This window comes from Pongo abelii, chromosome 11, assembly GCF_028885655.2.
Source record: "Pongo abelii isolate AG06213 chromosome 11, NHGRI_mPonAbe1-v2.0_pri, whole genome shotgun sequence".
In the NCBI taxonomy this organism is placed as follows: domain Eukaryota; kingdom Metazoa; phylum Chordata; class Mammalia; order Primates; family Hominidae; genus Pongo; species Pongo abelii.
Window position 1 is genome coordinate 144,762,910 of NC_071996.2, and position 18,060 is coordinate 144,780,969.

General features: G+C 43.9%; 1 protein-coding gene across 6 annotated transcripts in view; it reads right to left on the reverse strand.

The window, feature by feature from the left end:
* The window catches only part of PASK (PAS domain containing serine/threonine kinase), a 48,695-nt gene that overhangs the window by 2,907 nt on the left and 27,728 nt on the right, over positions 1–18,060 (reverse strand). For 3 of the 6 annotated variants that reach the window (XM_063713203.1, XM_002813083.4, XM_009238365.4), the window contains exons 13-15: positions 6,121–6,246; positions 5,872–6,006; positions 3,102–3,301 (exon numbers count right to left, since the gene is read on the reverse strand). In XM_063713203.1, coding sequence (XP_063569273.1) covers positions 3,102–3,301; positions 5,872–6,006; positions 6,121–6,246 — 461 coding nt within the window. Of the gene's footprint in view, positions 1–3,032; positions 3,302–5,871; positions 6,007–6,120; positions 6,247–18,060 lie in introns of all 6 variants that reach the window. The other 3 variants (XM_054550135.2, XM_054550134.2, XM_054550136.2) reach the window with 1 other exon arrangement.

An 18,060-nucleotide genomic window follows, 5' to 3' on the forward strand; every position in this document is an offset into this window, starting at 1 on the left:
TCATCCACGCTACCATCTATTGGGTACCTAGAGATGCCAACGCTGTACCAGCATTTTACATGGCTTAACCCAAATCCTCACAACAACCTAGCAAGATAAATATTACTTTCATTTTGCACAGAAGAAGAGCAAGACTTGGTGAGATGAAGTTGCTGCCAAGCACGCACCGAGCCAGGTCACCCGCACCCACAGCCCTGCCCCTGCACTGGCCAAGGCCATGCGTCTCCAGGTCCGCAGCTGGGGGTCTGTCCCCAGAAGAGGTCTGGGAAGCAGCAGCCTGTTCCCAGAACCGGAATTAGACAAGGGAGCCAAGAGAAACCACAGCAGTGAGAAGAGTGGTACAGACAGAGCCCCGGGCTGGACTCAGAGAAGAGGGGCTGGGAGAGGAGGGGAGGACTCGAGGGCAGATCACAGAGGCCAGAGCAGCAGCGTGGGTGAAAGTCAGGCCACCAGGTTGAGTCAGCGGGGTGGTGGGGTCGCTAGCACAGACCGCAGGGAAGCTGAGGGGATGGATGACAGCTGTAGGGGCTAGAGCAAGAAAATCAGATTCGGCAGTTTTTGTTTTTGTGTTGTTTCTGTTTTTTAGAGAGATTTCAAGACGTTTAGAAGCTGAAGAGAAATATCCAATAGAATAGAACAGAGGTTGGCAAACTTTTCCTGTAAAGGGTCAAATAGTAAATATTTCAGGTTTTGGGCCACATGGTCCCCATTGCAACTCAACTCTGTCATGTAGTACAAAGGCAGCTACAGACAACACATAAGCAAAGGAGCACAGCTCCATTCCAATAAAACTTTATTTATAGAAACAAGAGGCAGGGGATGTTTGCACACACGTTCGTAGCAGCATCACGAACAACATAAAGATGGAAGCAAAAGGTGGAAGCAACACAAATGTCCACTGACAGATGAATAAGTACAGCATATCCAGAAAACGCAATCAAATTCAGCCTTGAAAAGGAGGATGCTGGCACAGGCCACGACATGGATGGACCTTGAGGACTTTCCGCTAAGTGAAATAAGCCAGTCACCAAAAGGCAAATGCTGTACGATTCCACGTATAGGAGGTCCCTAGAGTAGTGAGATTCATAGAGAAGAAAGCAGAATGGCGGCTGCCAGGGCCTGAGGAAGGGGAATAGGGAACTAAGGCCACAGTCTGCCGACCCTGGAGTAGACGGAGATGAAGATGACAAGACAGAAGCCAGGGCCCTGAAGATGGGATTGAGAATAAGAACTCAGAAACCCTATCATCCAGGGAGATGGGGAGAGGACGCAGGAGGGATGAAGGAGCTCCCGAAAGGAGGCCTGCAGCCCAGCAGGCCCTGGAGCAGCACGCCGCTCACAGCCAGAAAGGAGAGGCCAGGAGGCAGGGCAGAGCCCTGGCAGGGCAGGCGCTCAGGGAGGGGGTGGGAGCCACAGCTCTGGGAGGCAGGGGCAAGGTGGCCAAGCAGCACTGAGCTCTCGCCCAGGTTGGATCCCCCCGGCACCCTCCCCAAGCTTCGCAGCCTGGGTGCAGGAAGGGGTGAAAAGCCATGCAGCAGGCATCATGGGTCAGTGGACAGGGGACAGGCAGTTCCCGCCAGCACAGAGGGCACGACAACCACTGCAGGGCAGGCAGAGCCCACCAGCGCCCACCAGTCTCTAGGGCAACCAAACTAGATCTGAAGGGAAACTCCACGGCCCTTCTTAGACCAACTCCCTTCAATATTTCATGCTGTTTGGTGGCTCTGAAGACGCACGGAGGTTCTAGCGGGGAAGAGCCCATTTTCACTTCCTCCACACTCTGCACACAGGGCATCCAGGCCCAGAAGAGCTCAACGCTGCCTGGCATGGAGAGGCTGGCGCAGGTCGAGGCTGCTGGGCTCTGAGGACTCAGGGTGCGCAGCCTGGAACCTGCACCTCCTGACTGATGAAATATGGCTTAAGCGGACACCGGGATCCAGGGCCCGGGCCACTCCTCTCCCCGACGCTGAGGCCCTCCCGAGAGCCCAAGGCACAGCATGGAGCTCGCGCATGACTGCGAGCAAATGCTCTGGCCTCAGGCCGCCAGGTCAGGTGCAGCTCCAAGCAGGTCTGTGAGGCACCCCGTGTGCCTCTCCTGTGGGGGCAGCATCAGCTTCCCTCCTAGAGAACCACATGGAGCAGATATGGGCGGTGCAGCAGAGCGCTGCAGCAGCGGGCCGGGAGGGTCCAAGCAGCGCTGTGATCATCTGACTCTCTAACCATGAACTCACCTAGAGATGCATTCCAACCACACCTCTCTAAAATACATGTAGGTGTTAGTGGAAAACACCTGTTCTCTGTTTCTGACTTAATAAAGCCTATTTCATACACATAAAGACACATTTGGTTTACATGCAGATGAGACAGTGATCGGGTGCATGCAGCAGAAAGCATCGTCCGTCAGCAGACAGTCTCCACTCAGGCCCTACAAATGAACAACAATCTTCCTTTCCATTTTGCTTTCCTCTCTAAAGTCCCCTGAGAGGAGGCCCTGCCCAGGCCGGCCCCCAACTCACAGGCTCCCCTGACTGCAGAAATGCAAACTCAGCCACACACCCCAGGACACCGCTTCTCCCCACAACAGAGCAGAGGCTCAGCTGGCCCACTCCAGTGACATGGAGTCTGGCTGGTCAGCGACAGCCCCTCCAGCCAAGGGCTCCACCTTCAGCACGAATCCTCTGCCTCGGGACTTTCTCTAGTGCTTGATTTCTTGTATGGTCAGCCCTGCAGTATTTTATTGAAATAGATATTATTCCTGTCATCAAAATAAATAAACCTAACTAAAAAGAATCCTCTTCACTTATTTGAAGAGTGCCATTGTGGGGGACTCTTCAATATTTTTCTTGGCTTTTTATTATATGAAACTCCAAACAAATAAAAGCTGAGAAAATAAAATTATTAACTCCTATATCCATCACCCGGTGCCTTTGCCCAATATGACCTTGCCTGCCTGCCCACTTATTTTTCCGCACATCACCCTGATCACTCAACACTCTCATCACGAAGAGGCGCGAAGGAAGCCATTTTCCCACCCCAAATCGAGGACCCTCAGGGTCCTGACGAGGACACGAGGACGGGCTGCACCACAGCAGCCTACATACGGATTCCCCAGGAGAACTTCCGGTGCACAGTACTCGATGGTTCCACAGAAAGTATAAAATAATTTTCCCCTTTCCAAGTAGGCGGCCGAGCCAAAGTCTATCAGCTTGATTGTGAAGTCCTCGGCGATCACGATGTTCTCATCCTTGATGTCACGGTGGATGATGTCCTTCAAGCGCAGGTATCCCACTGCTGACACTAGCTGGAATCAGGAGGCCAGAGGGGGCTTTTTAAAAAAGCAATTCAACTAAAATATGCATTTAAAATAAACTGGAACAACAACAACAACAAAAAAAACACAAAGAAAAAATAAACCTCCGACTCATAAGGAACTGGAGACAGGAAAGATTTTTCAATGCTGAAGATATGATTGGAAGCAAACAGGAAACAAAGCCCTTGAGGAGGCGTGTTCACTGGGGATGGCCACATTAGCTGGCAAGGTAGCAACATCAATATGAGACTTGTGAGTTCTGTTTGCTGCTGAGAAAACCTTCCCAGCAGACACTCGCCCCCCCAACGCACACCATGACTATTTCAGGAGGAAAGACAGGCCACAAAGCCACAGCTCAAAGACACTCATGGTGGGCAAGTGAATAGGTGCAGGTTTGGTGTTAAGTGGGGAGTGCCCGAGAGAAAGCACCAAGTCGATAACCTCAGCTCACAGGGAGGGAAAGTGACTTGCCCAGAGTTCAGGCAGCAATTTGGGGCAGAGCTGGGAGCACAGCCTCAGTGGCATCTCAGAGAGCAGCATGATGTATCAGCCATCCTTTCCCCAAATGTGTGGCTACTCAATGATGCAGACTTAAAGCGGTTACGCTGGAAATGGGCTTCGTTCCCACGGAGGTGCGGCTGCAGTGCTCCACTGCCTGCCCACTCTGCCTCTCCAATAAGGGAGGCCAGCAACATCAGCCTTTCAGTTTAGCTCAACTAGGATGAATTAAACGTCTGACTGTCATAATTTGGACACCCATTGTACCAATCAACTTAGTGATTTCATGGATGTATCATGTTGATCTTTTGAGACAATTTTATATTTACAAATGAGTATCTTTCAAATCAGAAGCAATAATCACAGGTTAGCTAAGCCCAATTAACTTACATTTAATATACGCATATTTATACACATATATACAAACATATACATACCTGCATATTTATATATACATACACATTTAAATACATACATGTGCACATACATACCTGCATATACACGTGTGCATACCTACACACATAACATATACTTGTACATAGGTACACACGTAAATACACATATACAAGCATGCATGCACACATACTTACATATATATGTAGATATATACAAATCAGTCAGGATCCAGTCAGGAGACAGAAACCACACATGAACTTGAACATGGCAAGTTTCATTAAGATTTATTAACTAGTACTGAGAGATTAACCACAAAGGGATAAAGAGCGACTGGAAGAAAGCTGCTCTTCCTGCAGATGCTTCTGTGCCCTGGACCGGCCACACTGCCCTGGAGCTGCCTGAACCAAGCCAGGGCTATTCCCAGGCCCAGCTCCCCCACTCTGCTGCTGAGCAGGTCCTGATGAATCTGGAGCTGACAGGCAATGCCCTGAGAACCGGCATGATTCCTACATACATTGATGTGCAAACATATACTTTATAAAATTGTGAATCTGTATTTACATAGAATAACATTTATGTCTATATATTTACAAAAGGGGTAGAGATTCTTTTGGCAAAAATTTTAGAGTATAAACACCATAATTATGTGTCTCACTAGCCCCAGAATTAACAGCTGTCAGGCAGCAGCTTTTAACAAGTGACCCTCAACATAACCTCATACAGATACTCTATTTGCTGTAAAAAGTTTCAGAAACAAGTCTTTTCCACAAACTAAAGGGAGGACGTCATCTTCCAACATAGGAAGAGGGAGAGAGGTGACCCTTTTTTGGCAGAACCATAATATCTGAAACTTACAAGTAGGCCTGAGAAACTAAACTTCAGAAACCCAGCAACCCCTGAAAGTGTGTAGCTTCAAGGAAGAAATGTTGATTCACGGAAGCCGTCATTAGAAATCGAGTTGTCCCCAGCAAACAATCCAAGAGCAAATGTGAGTTGTCTACACAGCCCTTTGCTGGTATTTCTCCAATTCTTTCGGGGGAGCTGGGAGCAGTACAGGATGGAACCACCACCTTCTCCTTAAAACCCAACACGAGTTACCGTTTCTTCCTCCTGTCCCTCTGCTAGGATGCCTTCCTATTTTGATCATCACTTTCCCATTCCAATAAAATAATGGCCAAAGTTCAATACGTAATTAGACACAAAACAGATCAAGACAAATACTTACTGTAAAATGAGAATGTCAGGATCTCAATTTTGCTGGTTAATTAACTGAACAGCCACCATTTAGTGAGCACTTACAGCCTGCAGGCCGCTGTGCCGCACACATGCCTTTGAGACACTCTCTGACTGCATCCTAACCCTTATTGGTTAATTTTTATGATTGTTGTGGATATTTTATGTATGTAAATAAACCTTAACCATTAAACATACTTTCTCAATCATTCCAGGACTGTATCTGGCCTCATCCTTCCTTCCCAACCTCACTTTCTCTACTTCAATAATAGAATTTTCTTCTCAAAATATATATTCTACTCCATGAAATCCCCACAAAGAAGGCTAGATCCAGCTCAGAGAGAGAACTGAGTATGGATCACTGATCTTTGCAGCCACCGGACCCAGGCAACCAGGCCTGCGTTCACACCAACACAGCTCTGGCCTGCTCTCACTTGTCGGAAGATGTAGCTCGCCAGGGGCTCATCCAACCTGGGGTGGCGGTCGATGAAAGCAAAAAGGTCTAGGCCGGAGCCGTGCTTCTCCATCACGAGCTGGAAGAACCCTTGGTTTTCAAATACATCCAACACCTAGGAAGAGACAAAACCAAGTCCAACTCTGCCAAAACATCTTCAAGTCAACAAATTTAAGACATTTGACATGAGCCAAGTTAGGGTGTCTCTAAAGAGGAAATCGCCACCTACCTTTATGATATTGGCGTGCTCCACCCTGGAGAGAATTGCAATCTCTAAAGTAACTTTCCCAAGTTTGGGATCCTCAATCCAACAATCCTCCAAGACCTTCTCCTTCTTAATAAACTTCACTACCACCTGTGAGGAAGACAGAGAGTGGAAATAGCTGGAGCCAGTCCTCAAGCATCCCATTACACCAGGGCCACCCGGTCCCCAAGCATCCCGTTACACCAGGGGCCACCCGGTCCTCAAGCACCCTGTTATACCAGCGGCCACCATCAGTCCTCAAACATCTCATTACACCAGGGGCCACCATCGGTCCTCAAGCATCCCATTACGCCAAGGGTAACCCGGTCCTCAAGCATCCCATTACACCAGGGGCCACCCAGTCCTCAGGCATCCCATTACACCAGAGGCCACCTGGTCCTCAGGCATCCCATTACACCAGGGGCCACCTGGTCCATGTGGCAGACACATCCCCTGCATTTACCTCCCCTAAGTCCCAGGGAAAGAAGAAACAAAGTGATAAACGCCTGCAGCACAAGGAAGCAGAGAAGAGGGTCAGCAGCTGACCAGAAATGCAGCGTCATTACTGCCCATTCTGTAAGGTGGACAGATGGGTGAGATGGAGAATCCAGGTGGAGCTGAGGGAGCCATAACCTGGGCTGGAGAGAGGGCCCCAGAGGCCTCAGGGCATGTGCCCTGGAGAACATCCACGTCACCCTGACTTCTCAACCAAGGACTGGGAGCCCTGGCCAGGAGAATGAACTAAGAAGCCAGAAAACTAGAAAATATAAAGAAAAGCTACCACTCTTAGATATGGTTTCAACATTGACTCTGAGATCAATCAGAGTTTAGCAAGACTGACAGACATAAGGTAAATGTAAGAAAAACAGTGCTACCACAGTCAATGATAGCCAAAGTGTAACAGAAAAAGATACCATTCACAAAAGAAACACTGCAAGTCGCTGAAAATCTTATTGCCCAACACAACGCCTGCTGCTACGTGGGTGTCGGCATGCAGCTGAAGGAGCGATGGGCAACCCAGCAGGTGCCGACCACAGATGGGCCTGTTCAGGTGTCAGGAAGAGATGCTGAGCAAGATCACACACCAGGGAACGATGAGTGCCAAGAAGGAAAAAAAGATGGGGCAGGAAGTGCCGCGGGGGTGCGGCCCCTGCGAGGTAGGTGGGACAGGGAGCAAGTCCCGGGAAGGCAGCTTCTGAGTGCCTCGGGGAAGGCTCACCAGGCAGAGGGCAGCGGGAGCACAGGACTGAGGCAGAGCGCGCCCGAGCTGTGCGAGGAGATGTGAGGGAGGAGGGGGGCTGGGCAGGCAACGTTAAGGGGGCATCGGGAGGGCATCGGGGCTAGGGCGGGAGCAGAAAGAATCATCGGAGCCTGGGCAACATCCAGGCCTCTCACAGTCATCAGGAGAGAAGGGGGCAGCTTGGGTGCCAGCCTGTGAGAGGTGAAAAGAGACAAATTCTGAAGACCCTTTGACGGGAGGGTCACTATGGCCCAAAAGGCCAGAGGTGAGACTGAGGGAAAGCAAGAAGACGAGGGGAAGCAGGCTGTGGTCCTGAGGAGCAAAAGAAGGGCCTGCTGAGATGTGGCAGAGCTCCAGAAGCCTCTGGGAGGGCGGGAGCCCTGACACTCTAAGTGAAGAGGCCTGTGGCCTGTCCAGCTGCAGGGCCAAGGAGACAAGAGGGCAGGCTCCTCCAGGCGTGCCCATGCACACCTAAAATGAGTGTCAGGAGGAGGGGGAAGGAAAGAATTAATAGAACCAAAGAACAGAATCCTCTTAAAATAAAGGAAGCTTTAAATATTCAGATCAAAGTCTTACCAAGTATCAAGCAAGAATAAAGAAAACACACACAAACATACACCCCTAAAGACATCCTCGTGAAAACTTTGAAAGACAAAGATTTTAAATCTAGAAAGAAAAATAAATCAGGTTGCTGTCAGCAAAATTCACTTCAAAATAATGCTAGATTACAACAGATACAGGTCTAAAAAGTTCTGAGAGGAAAAAGGCATATCACCACTAAAATATGAGAGAAAAATAAACACACTTTAATACATACAAGGACTGAAAGTATAATACCCATGACTCCTTCCTGGAGAAATCAGCAATGAATATATTCTAGCAAGTGAAAAATAAACCTAAGAAAAAGAAGAAACTGGATGTAAAAATAACAGAGATTTAACAAAAGAATAACAAGACTTGTACACTGAAATTACAAAACACTTTAAAAGAAATCAAAGATCTAAATGAATAGAAAACTTTCAACATTCACAGATCAGAGACTTAATATTGTTAAGACGACAATACTCCCCAAAGTGAGCTACAGATTCAATGTGATTCCTATGAGGATCTCAGCTGGCGACAAGCTGATCCTAAAATCCTTATGGAAATGCAAAATAGCCAAAACAATCTCAAAATAGCCAAAACAAGCTTGAAAAAAAGCAAAGTTGGAAGACTAGCATTTTCCAGTTTCATAACTTACTACAAAGCTATGGTAATCAAGATAGTGTGGTACTGGCTTAAGGATAGACTTAAGATAGAAAGATAGACTATAGATCAATGGAATAGAATTCAGAGTCCAGAAACAAACCCATGCATCTATGGTCAACTGATTTTTGACAAGGGTGTCAAAAACTACTCAATGGGGAGAGGATAGTCTTCTACAAGCGGTGCTAGGACAACTAGATATCCACATACAAAAGAGTGAAGTCCGACCCCAGTCTCACACCACACACAAAAATTAACCTCAAAAATAGATCAAAGACTTACATGTAAAATCTAAAACCATAAAACTCTTAGAGAAAACATGGGAGTAAATCTTTATGACCTTGGGCTTGGCAGTCTTCTTAGATACACCACTAAAACACAAGTGGCAAATGGTAAAAGAGACCAACTGAACGTCATCCATTTAAAGTGTTTGTGCTTCAAATGAAACATCAAGAAATTGAAAAGATAACACATTTAATGGGAGAAAATATTTGCAAATCATATATCTGATCAAGAAATTGTATCTAGAATACAGAACTCATATAATTTAATAATAAAAAGACAACCCAATTTAAAAGTAGGCAAAGGGGCAGGGCCAGGCACAGTGGCTCACACCTGTAATCCCAGCACTTTGGGAGGCTAAGGCAGGTGGACCATGAGGTCAGGAGTTCGAGACGAGCTTGGCCAACATGGCAAAACCCCATCTCTACTAAAAATATAAAAATCATCTGGGCCTGGTGGTGTGCACCTGTGATCCCAGCTACTCGGGAGGCTGAGGCAGGAGAATCACTTGAACCCAGGAGGCGGAGATTGCAGGGAGCCGAGATCGCGCCACTGCACTCCAGCCTGAGTGACAGAGCAAGACTCTGTCTCAAAAAAAAAAAAGAAAGAAAGAAAAAAATGGGCAAAGGATCAGAATAGACTTTTCTCCAAAGAAGATTTATAAACAGCCAATAAGATCATGAAAAGACACTTGACATCGTTAGTCATCAAGGAAATACAAATCATAACCACAGTGAGCTACCCCTTCACACCCCCTAGAATGGCTAGAAAGGAAAAGACAATAATAAGTGTTGGCAAGGATATGTAGACTAGGAACCCTTGTACACTGCTGATGGGAATGTAAAAACAGTACAACCTTTTTAGAAAACTGTTTAGCAGTTCCTCAAAACATTAGACTCAGAGTTACGACATGACCCACGAATTGCACTCCTAGGTATATGCCCAAAAGAACTGAAAACATATGTTCACACAAATCTTATATACAATTGTTCATAGAAGCATTATTCCTAATGGCCAAAAAATGGAAACAACACAAATGTCCATCAGCTGATAAACAGATAAACAAAATATGGTGTCTGTTCATATAATGGAGTATTACTCAATCATAAAAAAGAATGAAGTACTTATACACTCTGCAATATGGATGAACCTTGAAAACATTATGTTAGATGAAAGAATCCAGTCACAAAGGAGCACACTGTGCATGATTCCGTTTATATGAAGTGTCCAGAATAGGCAAATCTATTGAGACAGAAAGTAGATTAGTGGTTTCCCAGGATGGGATGGAGGAAATTCAAGCAGGATGGGGCTTATGTGACTGACTACTGATGGGTATGAGGTTTCTTTCTGAGGTCACGAAATGTTCTTCGTTTGTGGTAATGGTTGCACAATTCTGTATATACTGAAATCTACTGAACTGTTCACTCTAAATGGGTGAATTATATGGTATGTGAATTATATCTCAACACAGATGTCAAAAATCATGATGAAATATTAAAAACAAACAACAAAAACATGACATAATAAAATATACTCAACAGAAAGCAGGAAAAATAGAGGGGAAAAGAACAGAGCACAGAAATACCCAGAAACAATAGAAAACATCTAGATTTAGATTGTAGATTTAAATCCAGCCATATCAATAATTTCATTAAACATCAACGGTCTGAACACCTCAATTAAAGATAGAGACTTTCAGACTGAATTTCAAAAGCAAGACCCAAGTGTATCTTGCCTACAGAAGATCATTTTAAATGTAGACATAAATGACTAAAAGTAAAAGAATGAGAAAAGTTTACTATGTGAACACAAATCAAATGAAAGCTGGAGTAGTCATACTAATATCAAAGTAGACTTCAGAACAAGGCATATCAAATAAGAAATTAGTTCATCAAGAAGATGCTATGATACTAAATGGGTATTCCTATAACAACAGAGCTTCCAAATATATGAAGTAAAATCTGGGAGTATTACAAAGGGAAATAAGCAAATCCACAAGTAAATGAAGTAAAATCTGGGAGGATTACAAAGGGAAATAAGCAAATCCACAAGTAAATGAAGTAAAATCTGGGAGGATTACAAAGGGAAATAAGCAAATCCACAAGTATAGGTAGAGACTTCAAAACATAATACAAGCATCAACAAATTTAAAGAAACTGAAATTATACCAAGTATGTTCTCTATAAAGAAATTAAAAACAGAAAGATATCTGAAAAATCACCAAATATTTGGCAATTAAACAACACACTTCTAAATAACACAAAGTAACAAAATATTTGTAAATGAATGAATGTGAAAGCACAACATATGAAAATCTGTGATACACAGATAAAGCTGGGGTTGGAGAAAAATTTAGAACACTAAATGATTATATTAGAAAAAAGCAGAGCTCAAATAAATTACCTAAGATTCCACCTTAGGAAAATAGAAGAAGAAAATTAAATCCAAAGTAAGAAAAAATAATGAAAAAAAATTTTTATAATAAGAGAAAAATCACAAGATTGAAAATTGATTATAAATAAGAAAAATTAACGAAGCCCAAAGCTGGTTATTTGTAAAGATTAATAAAACTGATAAGCCTCTAACCAGACTGATCAGTTAAAAAAAGAGAAAAGACACAAATTACCACTACCAAGAATGAAAATGGTGATAAAATTATAGCCCCTACAGACATTAAAAGTTTTTAAGAGACTATTATGCCAATAAATTTGATAACTTAGGTGAAATGGACAAACTTCTTGAAAGATCCAACCCACCGAAGCTTCAAAAGAAATAGAAAAATAATCCCATTTATATTTTAAAAGTTTAATTTGCAGTTAAAATTCTTCCCTCAAAGAACACTCCAGTCCCAGAGGATTTTGCCAACCAATTTCTACAAAACATTTAAGGAAAAAATAATACCAATTCTATACAAACTCTTCACAAAACAGAAGAGGAAGGACTACTTCCAAATCTTTTTTTAAGACAGGGTCTTGCTGTGTTGCCCAGGCTGGAGTGCAGTAGCGTGATCACAGCTCACTGCAGCCTTGACCTCTACGACTCAAGCGATCTTCCTTCCTCAGCCTCTCAAGTAGCTGGGACTACAGGCACGCGCCACCACACCCAGCTGACTTTTAAATTATTCTGTAGAGATGAGGTCTCACTCCATTGCACAGGCTAGTCTTGAACTCCAGGGCTCAAGTGATTCTCCTGCTTCAGCCTCCCAAAGTATTGAGATTATAGGCATGAGCCACCACTCCTGGCTCCAAATTCATTTTTATGAGGGCAGCATTATGCTTATACTAAAATTAGACAAAGACATTACTAAAAAACTATACACCAATATTCCTCATAAATGTAGATGCAAAAATGCTTAACAAGATATTAGCAAACTGAAGACAGCAACATATAAAAAGGGCAGTTAACACATTACGAGCAATCCCAAGAATGCAAGGTTGAGTCAACATTCATCACTCAATCATTATAATGTATCATGTCCACATAAATAAAAAATACATCATCTCAACACATACAGAAAAAAGCACTTGACAAAAGCCAACATCCATTCCTAATAAATACTCTCAGCAAACAAGGAATGGAAGAGAGCTTCCTCAGCTGATGAAAGGCATCTACAGAAAACCCACTGTTAACCTCATCATTAATAGTGAAAGGCTAAAGGCTTTCTTTCTAAGATTGGGAACAAAGCTAGGTTGTCCATTCTCACCACTCCTAGCTCATATTTTACTGGAAGTCTTGTCCAGTGCAATAAGGCAATCAATCAATCAACCAATCAATCAATGGCATAGAGATTAGAAAGGAGGTGATAAATGATACAACTGTCTATATAGAAAATCCCAAAGAATCTACCAAAAAAGTCTGGCAAGTTTTCAGGACACAAAGTCAACACAGAAAAATAGATCATATTTTTATATATTCGCAATGACGAACTGGAAATTAAAACTAAAAATCAATACTACTTATAACAGCATCCAAAACATGACATACTTAGGGATAAACCTAACAAAATATGTTGGATTCATATGCTGAAAACTGCAGCACATTGATGAGAGAATTCAAACAAGACCTAAGTAAATAGCACAGAAGACTCAATCAATGTGTGACTTCTTCCCAAAGAGCTCTATGGACAATACAAATCCAAATAAAATCCCAGCAGGCATTATTAATAAAATCAACCATGGTTGACACCTGTAATCCCATCACTTTGAAAGACAAAGGTGAAAGGATCATTTGAGGCCAGGAGTTCAAGACCAGCCTAAGCAACACAGCAAGACCTCGTCTCTACAAAAATTAAGAAATTGGCTGGCGTGGTGGTGTAGACCTGTGGTGCCAGCTACTTGGGAGGCTGGAGAAGGGAGGATCGCTTGAGCCCAGGTGGTGGAGGTTGCAGTGAGCCATGATCGTGCCACTGCACTCCAGCCTGGGTGACAGGGCAAGGCCCTGTCTTCCCCAAAACTAATTAATTAATTAAATCAACAAGCTGATTGTAAAATTTACATGAACAAGCAAAGGACCTAGGATATTCAAAGCGGACTTGAAAACGGACAGTTTCAAGATTCCCTATGAAGCTGCAGTCATTGGCAAGTGCATCGACACGTAGACCAGTGGACTGAACAGACCCACACAGAAATGGTCAATTGATTTCTGCCAAGGCTACCAAGATCATCTAGTGGAGAAAGGATTCTTTTCCACAACTGGTGCCACACTAGTAGAAATCCACATGTATAAGGTAAGCCTCAGCTGTGGCCTGCACCACACACCAAACCAACTCCCACTGCCTCACAGACCTCAGTGTACAACCGAGGGCTATAAAACTTGTGGGAGGAAACAGAAAATCTTCGTGACCTTGGGTTATATAGGATACCAAAAGCACTATCCGTAAGAGAAAAATTGATAAACTGGACTTCATCGAAATTAAAAACCTCTGCTCTCCAAAAGGCATTGCTAAGAGAAGGAAAAGACAAACCACAGGCTGGGTGAAATTCCCTTATCAGATAAAGGAATGGTAACTAGAAATTATAAAGAACTCTTAAAATTCAATATTGTTTAAAAACCCCAAATTTTTTTTTTTTTTTTTTTTTTTTTTTTGAGACATAGTCTCACTCTGTTGCCCAGGCTGAAGTGCAATGACGCAATCTTGACTTACCGTAACCCCCACCTCCCAGGTTCAAGTGATTCTTCTGCCTCAGCCTCCTGAGTAGCTGGAATTACAGGTGTGCGACCCACGCCCAGCTAATTTTTTGTATCTTTAGTAGAGACAGGGTTTCACTATGTTGGCCAGGCTGGTCTCGAACTCCTGAGCGCATGATCCTCCCGCCTCGGCCTCCCAAAGTGCTGGGATTACAGGCATGAACCACTGCACCTGGCCTCAAAAACCTAATTTTTAAAAGCTGGCAAAGGTTTGAAAAGATTTCATCAAAGAAAATATGCAGATAGCGAACAAGCACACAAAAAGATACTCAACATCATTAGAACTCACATCATTAGAGCTTTACATAAATAGAATGTCCAGAAACAGGCAAGCCTGATTATGTTAAAAGCCAAGAGACTGGGTACCCTGCGGTCTGTGCCCAGAAGGGCTCCTGAGATGCTGGGGAAATTCTGCATCTTGATCTGGGTGCTGGTGGTATGTGTGTCCAGTTGTTGAAAGTCCCTAACGATGTACACTCATGATTTGTGCATCCTGTATTTAAGTATTTGCCTAAATAACTCTCAGGGCATATAGCTGGAAAGCAATAGGTATCTCATATTCCACATATTCAAGTGCTCTTCTGCCATTTTCTCCCCCATGTCATATGCTGTATATGTTTCAGGCCTGCTCTCTTTCTCTTAATGATAACTACTGGGATACTAATGCTTACCCCTGAAATAGCAGGTCATCCTAAACGTTGGGGAAAAAAACTCAGAAAGATTTTTAGAAATTCTCTTTTCCTCTACAGCTGGGAAGAAAAAAGAAAGCCATTTTTATTCACCATAAAGCTAGTTTTTTGTTGTTGTTCTTGGCTGTTTTCTTGGAGACGGTCTTGCTCTGTTGCCCAGGCTGAAGTGCGTAGCATGATCTTGGCTCACTGCAGCCTCGACCTCCTGGGCTGAAGTGATTCTTCCGCATCAGCCTAATTTTTTAACTTTTTGTAGAGACGAGGTCTTACTATGTTTCCCAGGCTGGGTCAAGCAATCCTCTGGCCTCGGCCTCCTGAAGTGCTAGGATTACAAGAGTGAGCCACTGCATCCCACCCATAAAGCTAGTTCTAATAAACTGTACAGGATCAACCTCCCAACAACTCTGGCTTCTCCCATCCTGCCCAGCACAGTGACAGCAGGGGATGTATGGCCATCTCTGCTCTCTGTCACCAGGTAACCAGGCCTGGGAGCGTTCTTGGTACAAAGGAGATTCTTAAGACGTGGGAACTGCACTCTGTTCTGTGAACCATAACGACCCTTAAGAGTCTATTTTCTGATTGGTTCCTTTACTCAATAATTTGTTGGCCTTATAATAACATTTAAATTGACATCTGTTTTTTAAAAGGCAAAAACTACTCATGTGGTTTCTTTTTACAGCAAGAGAAAGATGGTGGGGCTTCTTTCTTCTGCCTTAAGGTATAAAGGTTTAAAGAAATCCCTAGAGCCCATCAGGTTCCTGATGAAAACCAAGAATGAGAAGATCTGCTCAGATAAATTACAGATGAAAATAGAAACTTAAAAATCAAACCGTTGGCTGGGCATGGTGGCTCACATCTGTAATCCCAGAACTTTGAGAGGCCAAGGCAGGTAGGTCGCTTAAGCCCAAGAGTTTGAGACCAGCCTGAATAACATGGCAAAACTCTGTCTCTACCCCCAAAAAAAAGGAAGTACAAAAAAATTAGCCAGATGTGATGGTGCATGCCTGTAGTCCCAGCTACTCAGGAAGCTGAGGTGGAAGGATCACTTGAGCCCAGGCAGCAGAGGTTGCAGTGAGCTGAGATCGTACCACGGCACTTCAGCCTGGATGAAAGAGTGAGACCCTGTCTAAAAAAAAAAAAAAAAAATTCAAACTGTTTAGAAACACATGACAACAAGAGCACTGTAGAGTAAAACCTCTAGGATATGGCCAAAGTGTATTCTGAAAGCTTAATACTGTAAACACTGTTATTATTAACAGCATTGAAAATACACATTCAATACGATAATCTAGAAAACTAGCAAAATTAGGCTGGGTGCGGTGGCTCACACCTGTAATCCCAGCACTTTGGGAGGCCGAGGAAGGCGGATCACAAGGTCAGGAGATTGAGACCATCCTGGCTAACACAGTGAAATCCCGTCTCTACTAAAAATACAAAAAATTAGCCGGGTGTGGTGGCGGGTGCCTGTAGTCCCAGCTACTAGGGAGGCTGAGGCAGGAGAATGGCATGAACCCGGGAGACGGAGCTTGCACTGAGCCGTGTCTCGCTACTGCACCCCAGCCTGGGTGACAGAGCGAGGCTCTGTCTCAAAAAAAAAAAAAAAAATTAAAGAAAAATAGCAAAATTAACTCATAGAAAGTATAAGAAATTAAAAGAAAACAAAAAAATACTTGATGAGTAAAACAGACAATTATTTGGCAAGTGTAGCAAAAAAAAGAGAGTGAAACAAGAATTAGGACAGCCAAGGGAACATCATCTTCCAGGTATTGACACACCATCCAACTGCCACTTGGCCAGCCTCATAACTCTGACATAAAAAAAAAAAAAAGGAAGGAGGGAAGGAAGGAGGGAGGGAAGGAAGGAAGGAAGGAAGGAGGGAGGGAGGAAGAAAAATGAAAAAGAGGAAAAAAAAGAAAAAAGAAAAGAAACGAAAAGAAACAAAATGAAATGAAACAAAACTCAGGTATGAATATAAACAAAAAAAAAATCCCAAACAGAAATAGCAAATCAGGCTAGGCACAGTGGTTCATGCCTGTAATCCCAGCACTTTGGGTGGCCGAGGTGGGCGGATCACAAGGTCAGGAGAACGAGACCTTCTTGGCCAACATGGTGAAACCCCGTCTCTACTGAAATACAAAAAATTAGATGGGCACGGTGGCGCATGCCTGTAATACCAGCTACTTGGGAGGCTGAGGCAGGGGAATCGCTTGAACCCGGGAGGCGGAGGTTGCAGTGAGCTGAGATGGTGCCACTAAACTCCAGCCTGGTGACAAAGCAAGACTCCGTCTCAAAAAAAAAAAAAAAAAGAGAAATAGCAAATCAAAAATCAAATTCAGCAATGCATTAAGAGACTGTTATAATGTAATCAAAGACAGATTCTGTGACTATGTTATTTGTTTTATTAATAAAGCAACAAGGATATGAGTATCTCAATAGATGCTGAAAAGACATTTTTTGATAGAATTTGATCGAACTCAACACTCATTCTTAAAAAATTTTAGCAGGTTGAAAGTAAAATGAAAAGATCCTCCAATAAAAGGTGCTCATCAAGCACTGAAAGGAGCCACGGCCACCTTGGAGCAGCAGCAGAGCCCAGGAGAAGCAGCGGCACACCTGCTATGCAGCACACTCCACAGGTCCTAGCTAAGGATAGACAGGGAAGGATAAAAGGATGATGACAGGCAAATCACAGAGGGGAGAGACAACACTGTCATTACTGCAGAGGAGTGATTGTTGATCTAGAAAATCCAAAGGATCCACTGAAAAAGCATTAGTACTAGGAAGACTTGGATATACACACATGATGGATCAATCCAAGCTCGGATCTTTCTTTGGTGTATTCCAGCCACAAGTGACTAGAAAATGCAGGGAGCAAAGGATCCTGCAGGCAGTATTCCATGACCCTCCCAGGAACCCGCCAAGCCAGGCATGAACACACCTGGACAATCTAACAGGATTCACAGCAAGCAGCAGATGCTGCTTCTGAACAGAAAAGTGGGCATCATCCTGATGTCAATTTCCCCACATCACAACATGTTCAGCAGCTACAAATCCCATCAGGACTTGAGAGGGAGGGACAGTAAGTTCTAAAGCTTATTTGGAAGGAGAATATGTAAGAATGGCCATGATAACTGGGAAGGAAGCGGGTGGGGGGACAAGCAGCTGGCAGTATTCAGTGCACCTAGAGGGATGCCTAGCACACACCAATCCCTGCTCCAGCTGTAAGCTATAAACAGAGCAGTCATTCCAGGGACCTGGGAAGACCAAGAGCTTCTGTTGGTT